Source organism: Bos grunniens, chromosome 19 (genome assembly GCF_055505025.1).
Source record: "Bos grunniens cultivar Pamir isolate PY7600 chromosome 19, Bosgru_T2T1.0, whole genome shotgun sequence".
NCBI lineage: Eukaryota > Metazoa > Chordata > Mammalia > Artiodactyla > Bovidae > Bos > Bos grunniens.
In genome coordinates, this window is record NC_141183.1 from 18,782,983 (window position 1) to 18,804,579 (window position 21,597).

The window sequence follows — 21,597 nt, forward strand, 5'->3', positions numbered from 1 at the left end:
GAGGCAATTCTAGTGACCCCTCTTTTAGAGGTTTTAGAAAGCCTGATGCACTTAGGGGTTTTAGAAAGCCTGAGAGGAGCTTTCTTCCTGCCTCCAAAGGACTATGGCCACCAGGCTGCTCAGATCTGGGCAGCTCAGCACTGCCATCTAGTGGTCACTCAGTTCCCTTCCTCAGGGATGGGTCCCCAAGTGCATGGATTCTGGCAAGGGGTTGGCCAGAGACCCATGTTCCCTCCATCCCACTCATGAGGCCTGCCAACCACCATGCTGTGTCAGGCACTGGGAGAGCAGCAGGGAGTCAGTGGGCAGCAGTCGAGGGACAAAAGGGCCCCTTGAATTGGAGGCTGGCAAATTTGGAACATGCTGGGCACCTTCTGTGTGGGTGGAGGCCAGGTGGAGGGTTGATCTGTCCTGGAAGGTATTTGGGCTGTAGACAGGTCATCCTGGAAGATTCTGATGTAGAGGATGGGCATAGTGAGTGGGAGGTCATCTTGTCCCTGACTCAGCTTGAATTGTCCCCGACTCAGCTTGAATTGTCCCCAACTCAGCTTGAAATAGGACCTGATTTGGCTGAAAGCTGTGGGGAGGGGTGTCCAGGCGTCCTCTTCCCAGAGCCAGCATCGTTCTTCTGTCCAGTCCAGAAGGCCATCCAGGGACTGGCCTGAGGCTTTGGATGATGAGGCTTCCAAAGATTAGGGAAGCAGGAGAGGAGGTGCCATGGAGAATGGGGCTGCAGCCAGACTGGGAGGAGGCGAGTAGAGGTAGAGGCTGGGAGCTATGTCTACCTGGAGCAAATGTGCATCACAGTATAATCTAGAACAAAGAGAGAGAGGGGACAGAACTGTGCAACAATAGGGCCTGGTTACATCCATGCACGAGCTTCCCTGGTGGCTCAGATAGTAAAGAATCTGCCTGCAATTCAGGAGACAGACCTGGGTTTGATCCCTGGCTTGGGGAGATCCTCTGGAGAAGGGAATGGCTACCTACTCCAGTATTCTTGCCTGGAGAATCTCATGGACTGAGGAGCCTGGCAGGCTATATAGTCTATAGGGTCACAAAGAGTCAGACACGGCTGAAGTGACTTAGCAGTCACGCACATTCATGCACATGGTGGAAAACCATGCAACTGTTAAAATGATGATGGTGATAAATATTTATGGATATGAAAAGATGTTCACAACATATTGTCAAGGAAATAAAAAGCAGATTACAAAATAATTTGTACAGCATGAGCCTACTTTTTAAAAATGAATTTATACATGTAGAAAAAAAATCTGTTTATATCTCCAGGTGGCAAAATGATGGCTAATTAATTTTTCTGTTCTGCTTATCTGTATTCTCTGATTTTTCTACAATGCATGTAAATAAAAAGTAATGAAGTTTTGACAAACGACCATGGCCAAATCTGTCCACCACCTCTTTGCTTCTGTGTGTGAACATCACATAGATAAGGGCTGAGTGTGGGGATGTGTCTGAAGGAGAGATAGGGGTTGACAATAGGGGGAAGGGAGAGGATACAGGTGGGTGAAAAGGGCCCAGTGAGGTGGCTGAAGTGGGTGAAGACGGGGCCTCACCTGCTGCTGCTGAAACAAGCTGGTGTTTCACAAAAACAGTTACTGAGTGTTCCTGACAAGCCCTTTCTGCTTTGTTACAGCTTTTTCCTCCAGGACTGCTTTGCACTCATTTCAAGTAGATTTCACTTGGACAAAGAGAGAAGGCAGCACTGTGACTTGCCTGGCAGGCTGGAAACGCAGCCACTCCAAGCCACGGAGAGGAGTTGGGACAAGGGCTTGTCCCCAGCCTTGTTCTTCCTCTAAGGTCACTCCCCACCCTCATCCTTCCTCAGTTCCCCAAACCACAACAGGATCAAGTCACTGGGTGCCTGCTTCTCATCATTCCCCTCCCCATGATACTCCTCAGGCCCAGCAGCAGACTCTGCTAAACAATTAGAAAGTCAGAAAATGAAGATCATGGCATCCGGTTCCATCACTTCATGGGAAATAGATGGGGAAACAGTGGAAACAGTGTCAGACTTTATTTTTCTGGGCTCCAAAATCACTGCAGATGGTGACTGCAGCCATGAAATTAAAAGATGCTTACTCCTTGGAAGAAAAGTTATGACCAACCTAGATAGCATATTCAAAAGCAGAGACATTACTTTGCCAACAAAGGTTCGTCAAGTCAAGGCTATGGTTTTTCCTGTGGTCATGTATGGATGTGACAGCTGGACTGTGAAGAAGGCTGAGCGCCAAAGAATTGATGCTTTTGAACTGTGGTGTTGGAGAAGACTCTTGAGCGTCCCTTGGACTGCAAGGAGATCCAACCAGTCCATTCTGAAGGAGATCAGCCCTGGGATTTCTTTGGAAGGAATAATGCTAAAGCTGAAACTCCGGTACTTTGGCCACCTCATGCGAAGAGTTGACTCATTGGAAAAGACTCTGATGCTGGGAGGGATTGGGGGCAAGAGGAGAAGGGGACGACAGAGGATGAGATGGCTGGATGGCATCACTGACTTGATGGACATGAATCTCAGTGAACTCCAGGAGTTGGTAATGGACAGGGAGGCCTGGTGTGCTGCAATTCATGGGGTCACAGAGTCAGACACGACTGAGCGACTGATCTGATCTGATCTGATCTGATGGTCCAGTGGTTAAGACTGCGCTTCCAAGGCAGGGAATGCTGGTTCGATCCCTGGTTGGGGAAGTGAAATGGCAGATGCTGCGAGGCACTGCTAAGTTGCTTCAGTCGTGTCCGACTCTGTGCGACTTCATAGATGGCAGCCCACCAGGCTCCACCGTCCCTGGGATTCTCCAGGCAAGAACACTGGAGTGGGTTGCCATTTCCTTCTCCAGCTGCGAGGCACAGCACCCCCCCCCCCCAAAAAAAAAATTAGGAGTGGTGCTCATCTCCTCTCTCTGCCTGAGATTAACAGGGAAATCTTGTCAACCAGCCCATAAAACATGCCCAAATGAAGAGCACCTCCCCTAGTGTGGAGGAAGGGGTATTGCTAGGACAGGGGCTCAGGGGCTGAGCTGGCTCTGAGAGCAGGGGAGGGGACCAGCAGTCAGCCCTTGTCTGCAGTGCTGGAGCCCTGGCATTGCTGGGCCACCCCCCAGGGCCTCTCCTGGTGCCCACTAAATGACTCACCTTGGCACAGACACAATGGTCAGGGTGGGCACAGAGCCTGCTCCCCGCAGCACCTCAGCTCCCCTCAGATGCTTTCCGAGAAGCTCTTTGAGCAAGGGGCTTGGGCTGAGTCCCGCCCAACGGGCTGGCAACTTGGGATGAAAACAGCACAGCCCCCTGCAGGGGCTGCCCTCGCTGAGCGATGCCCTCACCAGTGGTGGAGAACAAGGCTCCATTCAGCAAGTGCCCGGGAAAAGGGATCGGAGGCCCAGGCATGGGCAGTGGGCAGCAAGAGGGGGTGGTGCAGGAGAGGAAGGCTGCCTGCTTCCCAGAAGTCCAGGGGCACAGATAGGCTGAGGGCCTGGGTGGACCACCAGGCAACCAGATCGAGGGGGTGGATGGATCTGAAATCTCAAGGGGCCACAGGGCACTGGGCCCGGGCTCCCAGTTCAGAAGCACTGGCTCCTCAGTACCCAAACCCACTCATCCCCAGAAGCCTTTCCCAGCCTTTCAGCCTGATGTGTGGGAACTTGAAGGAGATAAATCCACTCTCACTGTGAGAGTGAGGTGAGAGGGGGCCAGGGAAGTGGGATGTTACAGGGACAAAGATGGGAGTTGGGACAGCCAGCTCATTTATAAGTGCTTTGTGGAGCTGTCAAGGCCTGGGCTCTGGGAGGGGGTGCAGGGAGGCTGAGGTGAGCCCACTGAGGCTGAGCCCAGAGCTTCAGGGTGGCCCCAGGGGTGGGGGGAGGGCCTGGGAGTGCAGCACCTGCCCCCTCTGGCCCTATCAGGAGCCCCACATTCCTTCCATCATCCCCCCACTGCTAGATAGAGGCCTCGATTGACCCTCTAGACAAAGGGTTGGTTCTAATTCCAGCCCACAGCCCCAAAACTCCGGGGGATGGGGAGACAGCAGGAATGTGGACGCCTGCACTCAGAGGGGAGGATGGCAGGAATCTGCTGGGACTGAGGTGGTCAGGAAATCTAACACAGGCTGTTTCCTGAGTAGGGAACAGGTTTATTCTTCGTCAAGTTCCCAACAAATACCAGACACTGGAAGGAGAACGCTGAGGGAGGGCCTGGGTCATGGGATCTAAGAGTTAGAAGACAGGTCTGGGGTCATCTGGTCCAGCCCTTCCCTGACCCATGGTTCCAGAGAAAGGGTCTGCTTGCTCAGTGGTCAGGGTTTCAGACAGCATCGGCCCCAGGAACTGCCCACTAGCAGCTCTGTCTGGAGCCAGACCGAGGCTGGCATGCTCTGGTGCCCCTGCCTCGGGGCACAGTGGCCTCGGTGGGATGAGAGGCGTTCTCCCCGTGGCTTGGCTGTGGCCCAGCACCACCCCCTCAGGCTATGCCAGGGGGCGTTGCCAGGGGCAGCCTGGGCCGTGCCAGGCCGGTCCCCTCCTCCTTAAAGCCTGCACATCTCTGGAGCGGGCAGAGTGAGGCCAGGATGGAGAGGAGACGGGTCACCTCAGCCACTCGCCGCTCCTATGTCTCCTCCTCAGAGATGGTGGTGGGGGGCCGCCGCCTGGGTCCCGGCACCCGCCTGTCCTTGGCTCGAATGCCGCCTCCACTCCCAGCCCGGGTGGACTTCTCCCTGGCCGGGGCACTCAACTCCGGCTTCAAGGAGACCCGGGCCAGCGAGAGGGCAGAGATGATGGAGCTCAATGACCGCTTCGCCAGCTACATTGAGAAGGTGCGCTTCCTGGAGCAGCAGAACAAGGCGCTGGCTGCCGAGCTCAACCAGCTGCGGGCCAAGGAACCCACCAAGCTGGCCGACGTCTACCAGGCGGAGCTGCGCGAGCTGCGCCTGCGGCTCGATCAACTCACTGCCAACAGCGCCCGGCTCGAGGTGGAGAGGGACAACCTGGCACAGGACCTGGGCACCTTGAGGCAGAAGTGAGGAGAGGAGCCACAGAGGGGCCTCCTGAACCGGGAGGACTGAGTCCCGGGAGGGGGCGCCTGCAGGTCTCAGGCGGAGCTCTGCCTTCCTGTTCCCGTTTCCCGCCTTTAGGAGGGAGGGCGATCCTTGTTCTCAGATGATGGAGGGCCTGGGACGAGGCTCAGAGTCTGGTTTCCGGGGATCTGATTCCCAAAAACCTGCCAGGGAGCCGCTGTACCGTCAACACCTTCCCGCTGAGGAAAGCGGACAGTCAGGGATCCTAGTGGGCAGTCTCTCTGAGTTTTATTCACTGCGGGGCCTTGCGACTGTGCACAGAGAATACACTTATTTTTAGCTCTGTCTAGAGGAGGAATTGGAAGGGAAGATGGGGGTGCACCAGGAGGACTGGGCTGGGATACAGGCAATAGTGGAGACAGCAGGTAAGCCTGGCTTCAGAACACAGGTGACTCTGCCTGTCCCCAGCTTACGACCCTAGTCAAGGTGCTTCAACTTGCACAGCTGTAAGGTGGAGATCTTAATAAACCCATTTCTGAAGGTCACAGGAAATGCCAGGGGCATGGTCCTTGCCGAGCTGGCAGAGTATGCGTGTGTGACTTCAAGTGTGAGAAGACGTGTGTGTGTGTGTGTGTGTGTGTGTGTGTGTGTGTGTATGGCAGGAATGAGTATAGGTTGGTGGAAGCGCCTGTGTGAGCAGGAGCAGGTGCAGCAACCCTGATAAGGCACCTTGGTAATGACTTAAAGCACAGGCTCTTGTCTGCTCATCCTTCTGGCCAAGGCTCTGTCTAGAATACTTCTGCCCCTCACTCCTCCTGCTCCTCTGGTCCTGAGGGTGGGAGAGTATCTCTCTGGCAGGGAGATCAGGGGAGGGGTCCCCACAGTCGTCAGAAGAGCCCAGACCCAGGAGTGTGTCTCTCTACCTCAGGCTCCAGGATGAAACCAACCAGAGGCTGGAGGCTGAGAACAACCTGGCTGCCTATCGACAGGTCAGGGTGGTGAGGAGGGATCGGGGAGGGGGAAAATGTTGATGGCAGCCCACCCAACACAGTCCCTAAGCCCAGCCCTCCAGAGCAACGTGCTCTCCCTGCCCCCCACCAGCCACAAAAGGAGAGATCAGATTAGACTAGGGAGCAGACAGGACGAGTCTGGGGTCAGAGTGGCCCTTTGCCCCACCCTGCTCCAGGAAGCAGATGAAGCCACCCTGGCCCGTCTGGATCTGGAGAGGAAGATTGAGTCTCTGGAGGAGGAAATCCGGTTCTTGAGGAAGATCCATGAGGAGGTAAGATCGGGAAGAAGGGGAAAAAAGGCCAACACAGAGACTGGAACTGAGGGAAAGAGATGGGGAGACAGAGACAGATATTCAGAGAGAGAAAGGGACACACTGACAGAGAAAGAAAATGAGAGACAGAGAAAGAGATGCAGAGAGAGACTGAGGGAGGCAGAGCTAGAGACAGATAAGAGAGCACCCCCAGCCCCCGGTAAGATGCACCTCGACACACACTCCACTTAAAGTGGGCCCTGTTGCCTCATTCTTCTTCACTACAGCCCTGTGAGATAGGGGTGGTTCCAGTGTTATCTCCTTTTCACAGAGGAGAACCCTGAAGCCCAGAGAGGTTAAAGAATGTGCTAAGGTCACACAGTTGGTCTCTATGACTCCACTCCCTCTGCCATCTCTTTCCATTGAAATGACAGCCATACATTAAAAAAAAAAAAAGACCCCACTGAGCTCTGACTTCAGATAATAGATTCAGAATCCATGGGCTCAGGGAACCCAGGAACCCATAGGCACATCCACACCACAGGACTCAGACATTCTTTCACGAGAACACAGACACGCTTCCAGTGCTCCTGACTTCCAGGCCTGGGAGGAGGACACCCTGGGGCCCCCAAACTAACCCCCTTCTTCCCTTATCCTGGACAACACCATTTCCTCCAACTAGGAGCATCCCATCTCCCCTAGCCAATGTTCGTGTCCAAGGGGCAGAAAGAAGAGGGCATGATGCTAGGGGGAAGCCCCAGTTGCAGCTGGTCCCTGAGGCCTGGCAACTCTTCTCTCACCCTGGCCAGGAGGTGCGGGAGCTCCAGGAGCAGCTGGCCCAGCAGCAGGTCCACGTGGAGATGGATGTAGCCAAGCCTGACCTCACAGCGGCCCTGAGAGAGATCCGCACACAGTATGAGGCAGTGGCATCCAGCAACATGCATGAGGCGGAGGAGTGGTACCGGTCCAAGGTAGCCCTGACTTTGGGCCAGCCTGCCTTCTCCAGGCAGCCCTCCTGGCTCCATACAAAAGAATCAGGGAAGGAGGGTGGAGGAAGCTGGGAGAGGATCCTCTTTGAGTGACTGACCTTCACCAAAGAAGTGAGGCGACTTGCCCAGGGTCATACAGGCAGTATTACTTCCAATAAGTACTTATTAGTATCTGTTGCTATTGACTACTAGCCAACACTCTTGTGTTTAGGCCCTATGCTTTGCAAGGATTATCTTACCATGAAGTAGGTACTGTTCTTTGATAGATGACAGAACTAAAGTCCAGAGAGATTAACCAATTTGACCAAACTCACACAGCTCCTAAGCAATAGAGCTGGATTTCTAACCCTAGCTGTCTCACTTAAGAGTCTGTATTCTTTTTTTTTAACTGTTTATCTGGGGGGGCTTTTTTGGTCATGCCTCGAAGCATGTGGGATGTTAGTTCCTTGACCAGGGATCAAACCCATGCCTCCCGCATTCGAAGGGTGGGGCTTTAACCACTGGACTGCCAAGGAAGTCCCAAGCCCACATTCTTGATGCTTCTGCCATCTGCATCCTGGGTTATTGAGCATCTGCTGCATGCCAAGCTCTGCCCAGCATACAGAGACACATCTGACCAGGGAGATGTGATGTCACTCAGTCTGATGTCTATGAAGAACACAGCAGGGCAGGGTTTACACGCAATGTGGGAGCAGGACAGATTTCATGGGAGGCAGTGGAGCCAGGCGGGACTGGCAGCCTATGAACATAAAGAGAAGAGAGAAAGGGCATTCAGGAAGGGCATGCAGGACACAGCCTGAGTAGAGGCCATAAAGCACAGAAGAGTGGGGGCCCGGAGATCCTGGCCCAGGGCATGGAGCTGAGGAGTGTAAGTGGCAGAAGTCAGTGATGGTTCTGAGCAGGTTAAGGCGTGATGGAGCCATGAGGGATTCAGTGCAGGCTGGGGGAGAGAGGGTTATTAGGACCTGGTCTCTGCTCACCAGAGCTCCCTGTGTGTGACCGAGGAGGACAGGATTCAGTCCCGAGGATGGAGCTACTGGAGAGTCTGGGCTCTGTGACACCCTCTGCTCATTCATGCGTTCCCTCATCAGGCACTGAGCTAGATGCTAGAGAAGTGGCAGTGTCTGTGTCCATGGGCCACGGGTGACTGTGAATAATCCCACCCAGTGCCAATGGCGTGGGGTGGGCTGGAAAACAACCCTACCGTCCGGCCCATCTCCCTGATCCTCCAGACTGCGTACCAACCCCCGGGGCCCACTAAGCTCCCGCGATATGCGGCCCCAGACCGCCCTCCAGCATAAAGCCCTCTCCTCATCTAGTTTGCGGACCTGAACGACGCCGCCGCCCGCAACGCGGAGCTGCTCCGCCAGGCCAAGCATGAGGCCAACGACTACCGGCGGCAGCTGCAGGCCTTGACCTGCGACCTGGAGTCCTTGCGCGGCACGGTGAGCACAGGCGGGGCCGCAGGCGGAGGAGGGGTACGGGGTGAGCGAGCCGGGGACCTGGGACCTACAGCCCTAGCAGATGCTGAAGGACCGTCTGGGGCGGAGCTCTGAAAAGTTACTTGGGGCGGGGTCTCGGGGAACGGTCCGGCTCCACCCACAGAACGAGTCCCTGGAGCGGCAGATGCGCGAGCAAGAGGAGCGCCACGCGCGGGAGGCGGCGAGTTACCAGGAGGCGCTGGCCCGGCTGGAGGAAGAGGGGCAGAGCCTCAAGGACGAGATGGCACGCCACCTGCAGGAATACCAGGATCTGCTCAACGTCAAACTGGCCCTGGACATCGAGATCGCCACCTACAGGAAGCTGCTAGAGGGCGAGGAGAACCGGTGAGCCCAGACAGGCCGCCTGCCCTACTGCCCTGCCCCAGAGTCGCCTTGCTCCCTTCATGCGTGCATGTGTGCTCGGACATGTCCACCTCTTTGCGACTCCCATAGATGTTAGCCCGTCAGGTTCCTATGTCTATGGGATTTCCCAGGCAAGAATACTGGAGTGAGTTGCCATTTCCTTCTCCAGCGGGTCTTCCCGACCCAGGGATAGAACCCACGTCTCTTATGTCTCCTGCTTTGGCAGGTGTGTTCTTTACCACTGCGCCACCTGGGAAGCCCCATCAGGGACTGTCTTATTCAGCCTCGTGACCAGCCCCCTCCTATCCCAGCGCCCAGCACAGTGCTCACCTAAAACACAGTTGGTATTCATAAATGCCTGATGAATGAATGGATGGATTCAATTCAGCCCATGTTGATCAGATCCTAGGGTAAGGACTTGGGTTATCTTCCAAACTAAAAGGCTCACTCCCCACCCTCCCAACAAAGACTGGACTTCTTTTCTGCTGACCAATCTCCTCTGCCTCCTGGGAACTCTCTTCATTGCTCTCCCCTCCCTGCAGTCATCCTCAGAGCACTCACTCTCTTTAGAATGGAGATGTTCCCCTTACTTATAACACCCAGAGCTCTTACAGCCCCGGGAGTGTATTGGCTGCTGGAGAAGCTAAGAGATGGGGGTCTGCCTTTCCTGGCAAGGAAAAGGGCCTCGAAGCTATCATGACGACCCTGGACCAGAATCTGGCCTGGGAATGTCCTCTGGCAGGCTGGTCACCCCTCTCCTTCTGCTGTCTTTCAGCATCACCATTCCTGTGCAGACCTTCTCCAACCTGCAGATCCGAGGTCAGTAGAACAGGGTTTTGTGGGCAGAGTGTTGGATTCCCGCCCCCTCCCCTAGGCCTGTGGGTTGCTCTTCTGGTCTGAGGCCGAGGACCAGGGCAGAGGGGCCCAATGCTCTCTGTGGGGACCTTCATTATTCACGGCACAACTTCCAGTCAGAACACACCATCCCAGAGCATTCCAGGTGGGGCTTGCAGCCACTCCTGTCCTGCTCTGCCCTTTGTCCCTCCTCCCATGCCCACTCCCCATTCCACTGCAGAACTGAGTGAGGGTCTTAACCTCTCTCCTGTCTGCAGATCCCTGTCCAGCTGAGTGTTTGATGTTTGTGTGTTTTTTTAACTGCTTGTCACTACAGGGGGCAAAAGCACCAAAGAAGGGGAAAGTCACAAGGTCACAAGACATCTCAAAAGCCTCACAATACAAGTTATACCAATTCAGGCTCACCAGGTTGTAGATGGAGCCCCGCCGGCTCTCGGTTAGCTGCCTGCCTTTTAGACATGGTGCTTTTCTCAGCTTGATAGGGAGCAAGCTCACCAAGCCCACTCTCCCCATCTTCTTGAGCTCTCTCCTCCCAGGTTTCCCTAAAGGGCCAACCCTATGTCATTTCCCCAGCAATCTCAGCACCCAGTCCAGGACCTGGCACAGGGTAAATGTACATTAAAGTAGTAGAGTTGGCCGGTGTTCAAGGTGCTAAGTCCTCAGGCACTCAGCTGAGATGCTCTGGGCCTCTGAGCAAACACCAGCTTCTGCCTCACCTCTTCCCATCACCGGGAGGGCCCCTAGAGTCTCACGGTGCCTGGCGGCCAGGCTCTTGGCCTGATTCCTCTTTCCCTGAGCCTCGGTTGTTCAGCTCAGGGCTGATTCAGCCCAGAGGATTATTTCCCTCTAGATTGCTGCTCTTGGAGTGAATAAAGTTTTATGTCCCCTGCTCTTAATAGTAAACATTAGTGAGTGTGACATATTATATTTTTCTCTCTGCAGGGAGGAATAAATTACTTCTTACTTGTATGTGGCCCTCAATTCTCAGCTGAGGGAAAATATAATTCTTCTGGACTAGAAATTTAGGAACACTAGCTATGCATGTCCTAGGGCTTAGTTCAGTATCAGAAGAGTTAACCAGCAGGCCAGGTAGAGGCAATACTGCCACATGCCAGACAGAAAAGGGTCCTAGAGAAGTGGCAGAGAGAAGCAGGAAAAGGGAAGAGGGATGGGAGAGGGACCCATGCGTATAGAACATGAATCCGTGCCCATTGTTTTAAACACATTATTTCAGTTAACTGACTCACTACTTCCACCTAGAGAAGTAGGCAGCAGCATCCCCATTTTGTAGATGAGGACACTGAGTTTGGAAGAGGTAAATTAACTTACCCAGAGTCGTGTGGCTGAGCTGGGACTCAAGCTCTGGCCTGCCTGACTTCAATAACCACATGCTCTTTCCTTGGCATGATGCTGGGTTGCCAGGGAGCCAGGGGCCAGGTGAGGGACTGCAGAGGGGCTGAAATGCAGCCAGGCCAAGACAGCAAGCAGGGCAGTGAGGGCTTGCTTGGCACCGTGGGGACTCAGGAGGTTGCCAGCCCCTCTGGGAGAGCCTAGGACTTCTCTGGTTGGATTGGCTTTTGTACTCACGATTAGGGGTCTCAGGGAGAAACCAAGGGTGGGAGAGGATGTCTAGGGCTCTGAGAACCTATGGAGGCCTCCTCTCCTCATGTCTGCAGAAACCAGCCTGGACACCAAGTCCGTGTCAGAAGGCCACCTCAAGAGGAACATTGTGGTGAAGACCGTGGAGATGCGGGATGGAGAGGTGAGGAGGGCAGGCCCAAGATTCTGGTCCCAGAAGGCTCCAGGAGAAAGCCTAGACTGGCATATAGAAGGTTCTCCATACCTCCCAAGAGTTCCTCTGGGAGGCTCTGGAAGAGGGGAAGGAGCCCGGATATAATTCCATTCCCCAGTCCCTACACTAAGGGCAGCCTAGATGGTTAGGCCATGGGACAGGGTCCTGATTCGCTTTCTTTCTCCCTTTCTCACCCTCAGACTCAGATGCCCCCACAGGCCTGGGGGAGAGAGAAAGAAAATTAGTAACTTTCACTCCCAACTTTCAACTTTCAGCTTGGTGAAAGGGACCTGGCAGAAGAATGGGAAGAGGAGATTGGGCATATCCCCTCCCTACCGTACCAGCAACAAAACTAGCTAAGCTTACAACGGCAGCTCAGCATGTGCCAGGCGGATGTTTGCTAGATGTTTGACAGGATTAGCTCGTTTCCCCCTCTGACTGCCGCATGGCGGCGTTCCGGTTACTATCATAGAAAAGTTGGAAGGCTGGGAACTTGTCCCAGGTCACATTGCCTAACCGTGGTGGACCTGGAGTCTGTGTGAGCTCCTAACTGTGGCACCTTCTGTGTCCCCTTCAGGTCATTAAGGAGTCCAAGCAGGAGCACAAGGATGTGATGTGAGCAGGACTCATCTGGCGGTCACTGCCCCACCGTGTGAGGCATTTGCAGCAGGAGTCAGGGTAGCTGTCCCTTCTCTGCTAGTTAATTTCCCCAGAATTGAGTTCCCACCCAATCCAGTTGCTCCTCTTCCTGCTCCATCTCTATGCCAGCTTGCCACCCTAGGCTCCAGCAGCATTAAGCCTGTCAGACAGCACCCACCCTACACCCAGCAACACTAACAGGGCACTCACCCCAAAGGGTGGCCTGGAGGGGCATGGCCAGCAGCTTGGGCTAGAATTGGGAGGGAGGAGAGAAAGCGGGGAGGGCAGAGAGACCTCATAAATCACCCTGCCCTCCGTATCCCGAACCTCTGTTGTCATGGCAACTGTTGCCAGAGCTGGAGGTGTCTGGGGCCTCCAGAATGGGGCCTTCGAGTTTCCTTGAGCTGCTAGAGGAAAACTGAGAGTCTGAGACAAGCAGAGGAAGTCCCCAAGGCAAGGTGGCCTTGGCCAGAGGCTTATTCTTCTAGACTGACTCTGACCAGTCTGAGGGTAGGTGGGGCTATCCTGCCAACTGGGAGAGTCAGCAGACAGAATTCCTGGCCTGCTCAGATCGCAGAGGGGCCTCCTGAGCGATGCGTCGAGTGTCTCAGGCCCACTGAGCTGCCACATGGGCATGCCGTGGGCCCGTGTGAGCTTGATTCTCTGTGCTTGGGGGAAGTATAGTGTAAGTGCAGAGGAAAGGGGTGCTGGGAGGGAGTAGAAGGGGGCCTTGCCCATTGCTGTGGGTACAGAGAGGTCAAGCCCAGGAGGACTCCAATACAGGCTGGAGTGAGCAGGTAGAGATGGTGGGGGCAGCGCTTGGGATGATGCTAGACATCAGAGTTGGGGTCGTGGGTGAGCAGTTACACTTGGCCTTTGGGTCGTGGGAATCAAGAAAGTGACTTATCCTCTTGAAGATGCTGACACAGGAAAGGAAGAGGCTGCTGTTCATGGGAGTGGGGCCTGCTTTGTCCCAGCCCTCAAGGCCCTTTCCTTGCTTTGTAAACCTTGTCCATCCAGGCCTGTGAGCCCCTGCAACTGCCACCTGACCCAGGAAACACTGCTAGGCGAAGCCTCTGTTGCCACCCAACCTCCTCTCCCCACAGTGATCACTGCTCTTCCCTAAACCAAGGCCCCTGTAGTCCCCTCTTAGTCAAATACAAAACATACCCACCTCCCCATGTTTTAGGTAGCACTTTATTTTATGATTTGGAACCTGAGGCCCATGCAGAGTAAAGACACTGGTTTGTGTTCCCGCAGCCTGGAGGCAGGAAAGCTTGGGGCAGACACTTTCACCCTGAGTACCTGTTCTGCTGTTCACAGGGAGACTAGTGGGCATGAGATGATCAGTGCCCACAAGTGGGGCTCTGAAGCCCACTCCAGGGTCCCCATCTCCGTCCAAGTCAGAGGGACTTAACTGCATACCCTTCCCCCATTCCCTCCTGCCACCCACTGCTGCTAACCTTTGGGGCATTGCTGCGGGCTTTAGTCACTGACATAAATGCAACAAATAAAGACAACTGCTGTGGCCTTCCCCAGAGTGGACTCTGATCTGTTCAGCGGAGGCTGAGGCTGGAGCAGAGGACAGGAAGCAGCCTCAGGCAAGACACAACTTGCTTCTTATCACTGATCATCTTGGGGCCCCCAGCACCCCCAGAAATGGCCACATGACAAATCCCACCTCCAACCCTGCTCTGCTCTCCAGCCCTGGTGCCCCATGCACCCACTGCCTTTGCTTCTGGCTCCTCTTCTCACCTCCAGCCCCAGGCTGGGTGCCATCTCTCAGGAAAGCCCTGAATTCACTCTCCACTTTCCTCACCCATTTCTCCTGTCCTGGTCTCTACCTTTATTCCCAAACTCACCATTTCTACCTGCTGGTCCTGGGATGAGGCTGGGAAAGAAGACAAAGAGGATATACTAGGTACCCCAACTCTTTTCTTCCTCTCTCTGCTACCTTCAGTTCAAACAGCACCCACTTGGCAATCCACGAAGGCAAGAAAATAAAGCACATCAAACACAGTCAACACCAGATAGCAGATAAATATTAGGTTACCTTCTTCCTTCTCTAAGCATGAAGTCAGAAGACACGTGCACTCCGACTACTTCCATCCTGGACTCAGTTCCCCATCTCCCACCTGCTCAGGCTTCCCTGCTTCCCAGATGAGGTTCCAGACTTGCTCACGAAAATGGGGGGCAGGTTCGCATGCCCCGCCCCCAACCAGAGGCATCTGGTACCATTTAACAAACACATTTGAGCACAGCTGGTCTTCAGAGCTGGGGGCGAGAGAGCCTGGGGGAGAAGTTGGGACAAAAACGGAATAAGTAACAGCAGCAACGACAAAGGTGAATGCTGATAAAGATGACCGTGATGAGCATGTAGCCTATCAGAATGAGCCCCAGGGCGGCCCGAGTCTCGGGGTCGGAGAAGGAGACCGGGTAGCGACCTGGAGATGTCACGCCCAGTCGGAACCCAGCAATGCGCTCGCCCTGCCGCCAGCAATAGTAGATGCCCCGGTCTTCCAGCTGGGTGAAGCGGATGTGAAGATGGTTGCCGTGGTCGATGAACACCCTCATGGACCCATTGACGCCCTTCAGGTACTGCGTGCGGTAGAGGTACTGGTGGTCCTTGTCCCAGGCCACTGCGTGCTCTGGCCGGGCCCCGGGGCAGGAGATGATGAGTCCATGGCCCAGCCTCTGCTGGTGGAACTGAATGGGCACCTGAGGCAACCAGGGCCGGCTGCCCACTTTGGACACATAGTTGAAGATGGCCATCACGCCCTCCTGGACCTTCTTCTTCTTCTCGCAGGGCATCAGGCAGCTCCGAACCAGCAGCTCGGGGTTGTGGTCGCTGGCCTTGGCCCGGAGCTGCCTGGGCACAGCTCTCGAACCGCAAGACACCACGTTGGGCAGTATCTTGCGGTAGCGGGGAGAGAGGTCCGGGCTCTGCAGGTAGCACAGACCGATACGCCACTGCTCCCCGCGCACCCCGCAGCGGTCGCAGGGGGTCCACTCCCAGAAGGTGGTGAAGACGCGGAGGCTCCCGTGGTACTCGTCTTCCAAGGGTTCCTGGCCCTGGTCCTTGAAGGTAGCCACCATCCCCTCACTGCTCTGGATGTCCACGTCATAGGCGTAAAAGTAGTCCCCCTTGCGCGTGCCGCAAAAATACAACCCGGAGTCTTCCGGCTGCGCCCGGAAGACTAAGAGGCTGAACATGCGGATGCTGAAGCGGACCAGCATGTCGCTGCCCACGCGCACCTGGGCGGCCTCCGTCAGCACCCGCCCATCAAAGTCCGTCAGCACTTTGGTGTGGCTGCTGCCCAGGTGCTTCTGATAGTACCAAACGACAGCGGACACCTCCTCCGGCTTGCAGGGGCAGGGGAGCTCGAAGCTCATGTCGGTCAGGTAGGCCGCGTTGTCAAACATCAGGAAAGCCGGGCAGGGGGTCCTCTGAAAGATGTTCTCTTTCTCCACTATTTCAAAGGCCTGGAGGCTCCCCCACGCCCACAGGAGCACAGTGGTGTGGGCCAGGTTCATGCCTGTGCAAGGGAAGGGTCAGAGGGGGTGGGGGCAAACCCGAGGCACTAAAGGCCTATGGGGCTTCTAGCAATCACTGCTGGGAGGAGGCATCTATATGAGGAAAGGATTAAGCAGCCAGGAAAAGAAGCAACAGGCTGCAGAGGAAGCTGCCATAGGCAAGGCAGTTGATTCCTAGTTAACATACAAGATGCCCTTCTCATGTTCCAGATGTGATCTTGAGGAGAAAACCATTCTAGAATCTGGCTCCCTCTCCCCTTTCTAGAACTCTAGCATTCTAGAACACTGGGTCAGGGGAAGCCAGGAGAAGAAACAAGGGCCCAGGTACAAGTTCGGGAAAATCTCTGCCCTTCTGCTTCAGGCTCTGCCCTGCCTGCCTGCCTGGTGGAAAGGTCTTCCCTTTGGTTAATCTGAGAGTTGAAGGAAACCCTCCCACCTGCACATCGGGCCATCTGAAGATACCTGGAGGCTGGCCAGGCCTGAGCTGAAGGCTTGGGGCTTTCTCAGGCCCAACCTGCATGGGAACTCAGCCCCTGGAGAAAAATATTCCACTTCAAATGAGGTAGCATTTGATCATTTATTGACTAAATGTCCATTCATTGGTTTCTGGTGATGAATACTCTTGTTTAAGGGCTATGGAGGATGAACTGGGAGATTGGGATTGACCATATGTAGACTACTATGTATAAAATAGATAACTAATGAGAATCTACTGTATACCACAGGTAACTCTACTCAATGCTCTGTGGTCACCTAAATGGGAAGGAAATCTAATACATATATATATAAGTGATTCACTTTGCTATACAGAGGAAACTAACAACATTGTAAGGCAACTATACTCCAATAAAAATCAATTTAAAAAAAAAGAACTATGGAGATCAGTATTTGTTAACCACGGAGGATTAACAATTTTGGTTTTTCCTTGTTTTGAGTGGAGGCTGCAATGGGTGGTACCAGTGTTTGGTTGGGTGCTCACCCATATCTCAGGGCCATGGGCTAGCAGACTGGCAGGCTCTAAGGGTGGAAAGCAAAAGTCTTTCAGCTTGGCCCTTGACCATCCTGTAGATCTACAAAGTTCAGAATATGAAGCCCCCAAGGGGCTGGGGGAAAAGTGAAAATTCAGTTCCTGCTTTGGTTGTGAAAATTCTAAATCCAAAAGGGAATCCAGTGTGGGTTTCTGATTAGAGTCCCGCAGAGCCCCCAAGACCATCAAAAAATGCCTCTGATGACCAGTGGGGGCCTCTGAAGGTAAATGGTCCCATCAGTCCACGTGGTATAGCATCAGCAGCTCTTGCAGCAGACCCTCCTCCTCCTGAAGCCCACCCGGCTGCTCCCCCAGACCCTGCCCCTCCGAGCTGGGGGTGCCCATGGCCTGCAACTTCTGAAACAAGGCTCTGCAGCTCTCTCTCTCTGCACGGCTCATCAAGCTCAGGTTCAGGGTGAAGCGCCCAGTGCTGGCCAGGCTGTGCAGGATCCCCAGCACCGCCCAGCAATCAGCAGGCCTCACGTGATCAGCCAGCGCCACCAGCATCTCCCCTAGAAGTCCAAACCCCACGTCCATCTGGAAGAGTCGGCCCAGCTTCGGGCCCCCGAGCTGCAGCAGGGCCTCATAGCGCTCTGGCCCGCTGCGCAAGTGTCGCCGCCAGTCACGGTAGAACTCGGCTGAGGTCTCAGGCTGGAAGAGCGTTTTCTCCTGGGTCACAAAGGAAGGGAAAGAGAGTGCAGAGCTCTTCCAACTGCTTTGTGACAGCAAGGGGAACCCATGGGTTTTCAGTTCTGGTATTGGTCTCTGAGCACTGGCAAGGCCGCAGTCCCTGTGGGCCTCATTTTCAGATGAAGGAACAGGGGATGGGATGGGGAGGGAGGATCCCAAGAGGAAAAAATGCAGGCCATGATGTGAGATTCTCAGCTGTACCAGGACTTTCCTACTGATGAGTGTGGACATAGCCCTGTTCTACAAGTGTAAGTCAGACTTCACTCTGAGCAGGGTGGCGGTGGGAGGTATTTGGAAACTTCAGGAGGAGAAAAAAGAACTCAAGTGTTCAGGGTTTGACAGGCTGTATCTCCTTCCCAACCCTGCGAGAGGATCAGATTCTCTACCATATAACCCAAGGCAGGGCACCCCAAATGTGATCTGGGAATGCAAGCCAAGGGCTGATGGACAGGGGCCTGCCAAGTACACCTTTCTGACTTGATCTGGCAGGTGTGGGCTTCATCACCCACCGGTTGCTTTTCTTTCTGGAACTGGAGGCAGAAGGTTGTTTCCGTTGGCTTTACATGAGACACAAGGAAAACCTATGTGTTGTAAGATAGGATGGGAGGCTGAGGGCAGAGATTCCTGCTGGGCCTCACCTACCAGGGAGAGTTCATTGGTTTCATCCTGGGAGGGCCTTCCCTGACTAGTGTGACAGTTCCAGGGCACAGGCCTCTTTCCTCCCATCTTGTCCTTCTGTTCCAGCGGCTTCAGATGTGATGCAAGGACGATACCCCTATGGGCAAAGGCCAGAGATTAGGGGATGGACTTTATGCTGCCTGTAAGTATGAGGTGGCTGGACTCTGCATGAAACAGGCTGGATCTGTTGGCAAGCCCATATGAGAAAAATAACAGCAAAAGTAACTGATAACTTTTGAGCACTTCCCATGTGTTAGGTATCGTGCTCAGAATCTTATGTGCAATAACGTTTAATCATGACAATAGTTACACTCTCTTACAGATGAGGAATAGTGGCTCAGATAGGGAAAATAATTTGCATAAGATCACACAGGTAGCCAGAGAAGGCAATGGCACCCCACTCCAGTACTCCTGCCTGGAAAATCCCATGGACAGAGGAGCCTGGTAGGCTGCAGTCCATGGGGTCGCTGAGGGTCGGACTCAACTGAGCGACTTCACTTTCACTTTTCACTTTCATGCGTTGGAGAAGGAAATGGCAACCCACTCCAGTGTTCTTGCCTGGAGAATCCCAGGGACGGGGGAGCCTGGTGGGCTGCCATCTATGGGGTCACACAGAGTCGGACATGACTGAAGTGACTTAGCAGCAGCAGCAGCACACAGGTAGCAGAAGGTAGGGCTAAGACTGAGCCCAGAATGGTCTGAGGCCAGGTGCATGCTTTTATCCACTATAGTAAACCAGAACAGGAGAGCCTGAGAAAAATGGCATTAAGCTGACCTGAATTCCTCATAGGAAGCTACCTTCTGTTCCACTGCCCGTAACTTGGCAGCATTCTCCCGTTTGTACTTCTCATCAGCAATGAGTGCAGCCTGCAGCTCTTTCTCCAAAGCCTTGAAGTTGATGACGTCATTCCTTTTCATGGCCCCTGCCTAGGAAGGCAAAGGAAATGAATGTCAAACAGAAGACGAATATCAGGGATAGGGGGGGTAGTGGGCGTTTGCATCTGGATTCTTTGCCAGCCAACAAAACGACCCCAAAGCACTCTGGACATCTAGTCACTTATCTTGGGGGGTGTTAAAAAAATCTAGTTCTCTGTTTTACAGAGGGGAGCTGAGTCACACAGTGAGGTCTTACTTAAGATTTGTTGTCGCCGAAAACAGTCTTGACTTTCAATTTAGTGCCTTATCTTAATTTTGTTCTCTGCCTCTGAAAATATTTTTTAATTGGAATTTAATTGACATTAAATGTTATATTAGTTTCAGGTGTACAACACAGTAATTCAACATTTATATACATTACCAGATGATCACCACAATGTTTAGTTACCATCTGTCATAATTTAAGAGTTATTACAATATTATTGACTTATTCCCTATTTTGTATGTTACATTCTCATAACAATATATCTTATGGCTGGAAGTTTGTGCCTCTTAATCTATTTCATCCATTCCTCCCCGCTACCTTCCCCTGTAGCAACCACCAGTGTGTTCTCAGTATCTGTGAATCTTTCTGTTTTCCTTGTTTTGTTTTTTAGATTTCACATATAAGTGAAATCATGCAGTATTTAACTTTCTCTGTCTTAAAATACCCTGTAATACCCTATAACACCTTAGCATAACACCCTCTAGGTCCATCCATATTGTTTTAAATAGCAATTTTTCATTCTTTTTTATTCTGTCTCTAAAAATATTTTAGTATTGGTGCTTTGGCTGAGGAAGCATTTTGATTTCAGAATTTAGTTCCTTCACATTTCCACAAGGACTCACTATATACAAGTTGCGATAGAGGCCCTCACAAAATCAGAACTACTGTAAGCTATTCTTGAGCCCAGGGATAAAAATTCACCCATTGCTAAGTTAAGCATTAGTCGTTCTGTCCTGTCACAGCTGCGACCTCATGGATTGTTGCCCACCAGGCAGCTCTTGGATGGTATCATCGACTCAATGGACATGGGTTTGGGTGGACTCCAGGAGTTGGTGTTGGACAGGGAAGCCTGACGTGCTGCGGTTCGTGGGGTCGCAAAGAGTCGGAAACGACTGAGCGACTGCACTTAACTGAACTGAAGGCGGCTCTGTCCATGGAATTCTCCAGGCAAGAATACTGGAGTGGGTTGCCATTCCCTTCTCCAGTGTTATGTTCCCCATCCAGGGATCCAACCCGGGTCTCCCACACTGCAGGCAGATTCTTTACGGTCTGAGCCACCAGGGAAGCACCCATCCTTAAATGTCTTTTAAGGAGGAAAGATACTTTCCACCCGAAACCAGATGCAATGATTGAGCAGGAAATCAAGCAGACGCGACAGAGGAAGGGGCTTAATGATTCCGGTTTTCAAATCCCTCTGTCCAGCCCAAGGCTGAAGCATAAATCTCTAGGTACTCGGGCAACCTCTTTAGTTCTGTCTATGTACTTCTGCAACTTCCGCATATCTGAGGCTGATTAATTCGTTCTATAGAGAGATCACCTATATGAGTTTTAATCTTGGATCCGCATTTACTGCTGTGAGACCCTTCTAAACCTTACTACTGCTGCTCCGAGCTATTAGCTAAAGATCACGTGGCGAAGTCATCCCCACCAAACTCCTCAGTCCCTGGGATCTCCCAGGCAAGAATACTGGAGTGGGTTGCCATTTCCTCCTCCAGGACATTTTCCTGACCCAGGTCTCCAGCACTGCAGGCAGATTCTTTACCGTCTGAGCCACCAGGGAAGCCCCAACACGGAAGCAGGAGGTCTAAAACCAACCCTCCACCCTAACATGGGTAAGCGAAAGACCAAGAAGTAGGGTGGGCTGGCCAGGAACTGAACTCAGGTGTCCTGACTCCTGCCTAGTTCTGAGCCTTTCCCAGTCACTGAAAATCTAGAACACTTAATCCTCCTGCCCTCTGACCTTCACCCCAGCAGCCGGGGCCTCGGTTTCCTTTCTTTCTTTCTTTGGGGATACCCAGATACTGCCGGACGAAGTCAGCTCAGCGTAGACCACGCCCAGCAGCTGTGGTTGCCTAGCAACTGCTACAACAGCCTCCCACGTGATCGCCCCGAAGGCCCCCCGGTCAGGGTGGCCTCGAGGCGCCTGATCAGATTCACGCCTCCTCAGGCCTCGGTTTCTTTGGAGCAGCCCACACCGTGGTTTGGGGACCCTCAGTTCCTCTTCTCAGGTTCTTGTGTCCGCAGCCGGGATTCCTCCGAGCTGGTCCACAGGCAGAGGGCTGCCCTCCCGGGAAGAAACGCGACCGCGGCGCCTGTGGGGTCCTTCCGAACGGCGGGCGCAGG

General features: G+C 53.5%; 3 protein-coding genes across 7 annotated transcripts; 1 reads left to right on the top strand and 2 right to left on the bottom strand.

The window, feature by feature from the left end:
- The first annotated feature begins 4,562 nt into the window (after positions 1–4,562).
- On the top strand, positions 4,563–13,941 carry GFAP (glial fibrillary acidic protein). 3 transcript variants are annotated; one of them, XM_086357295.1, is made up of 10 exons: positions 4,563–5,025; positions 5,952–6,012; positions 6,210–6,305; positions 7,094–7,255; positions 8,593–8,718; positions 8,879–9,099; positions 9,893–9,936; positions 10,289–10,408; positions 11,649–11,734; positions 12,342–13,941. In XM_086357295.1, the coding sequence occupies exons 1-10, from the start codon at positions 4,577–4,579 to the stop codon at positions 12,381–12,383; spliced, it is 1,407 nt and encodes a 468-aa protein (XP_086213421.1). In that variant the 5' UTR covers positions 4,563–4,576; the 3' UTR covers positions 12,384–13,941. The 3 variants fall into 3 exon arrangements, with proteins under 3 accessions (XP_086213421.1, XP_086213422.1, XP_086213423.1); XM_086357296.1 differs by lacking the exon at positions 10,289–10,408; XM_086357297.1 differs by lacking the exons at positions 11,649–11,734; positions 12,342–13,941 and having other exon boundaries at positions 10,289–10,413.
- Positions 13,942–14,423: 482 nt separating this feature from the next.
- On the bottom strand, positions 14,424–17,439 carry FAM187A (family with sequence similarity 187 member A). 2 transcript variants are annotated; one of them, XM_086357298.1, is made up of 2 exons: positions 14,848–16,496; positions 14,424–14,693 (listed from the first exon to the last, which is right to left on the bottom strand). In XM_086357298.1, exons 1-2 carry the CDS (start codon positions 15,935–15,937, stop codon positions 14,503–14,505), a joined length of 1,281 nt encoding a protein of 426 aa, XP_086213424.1. In that variant the 5' UTR covers positions 15,938–16,496; the 3' UTR covers positions 14,424–14,502. The 2 variants fall into 2 exon arrangements, with proteins under 2 accessions (XP_086213424.1, XP_086213425.1); XM_086357299.1 differs by having other exon boundaries at positions 14,424–17,439.
- DNAAF19 (dynein axonemal assembly factor 19) lies at positions 16,501–21,367 on the bottom strand. 2 transcript variants are annotated; one of them, XM_086357301.1, is made up of 4 exons: positions 21,215–21,367; positions 19,108–19,259; positions 18,297–18,429; positions 16,501–17,633 (listed from the first exon to the last, which is right to left on the bottom strand). In XM_086357301.1, exons 2-4 carry the CDS (start codon positions 19,248–19,250, stop codon positions 17,202–17,204), a joined length of 708 nt encoding a protein of 235 aa, XP_086213427.1. In that variant the 5' UTR covers positions 19,251–19,259; positions 21,215–21,367; the 3' UTR covers positions 16,501–17,201. The 2 variants fall into 2 exon arrangements, with proteins under 2 accessions (XP_086213427.1, XP_086213428.1); XM_086357302.1 differs by having other exon boundaries at positions 19,131–19,259; positions 21,215–21,340.
- Positions 21,368–21,597: the final 230 nt, after the last annotated feature.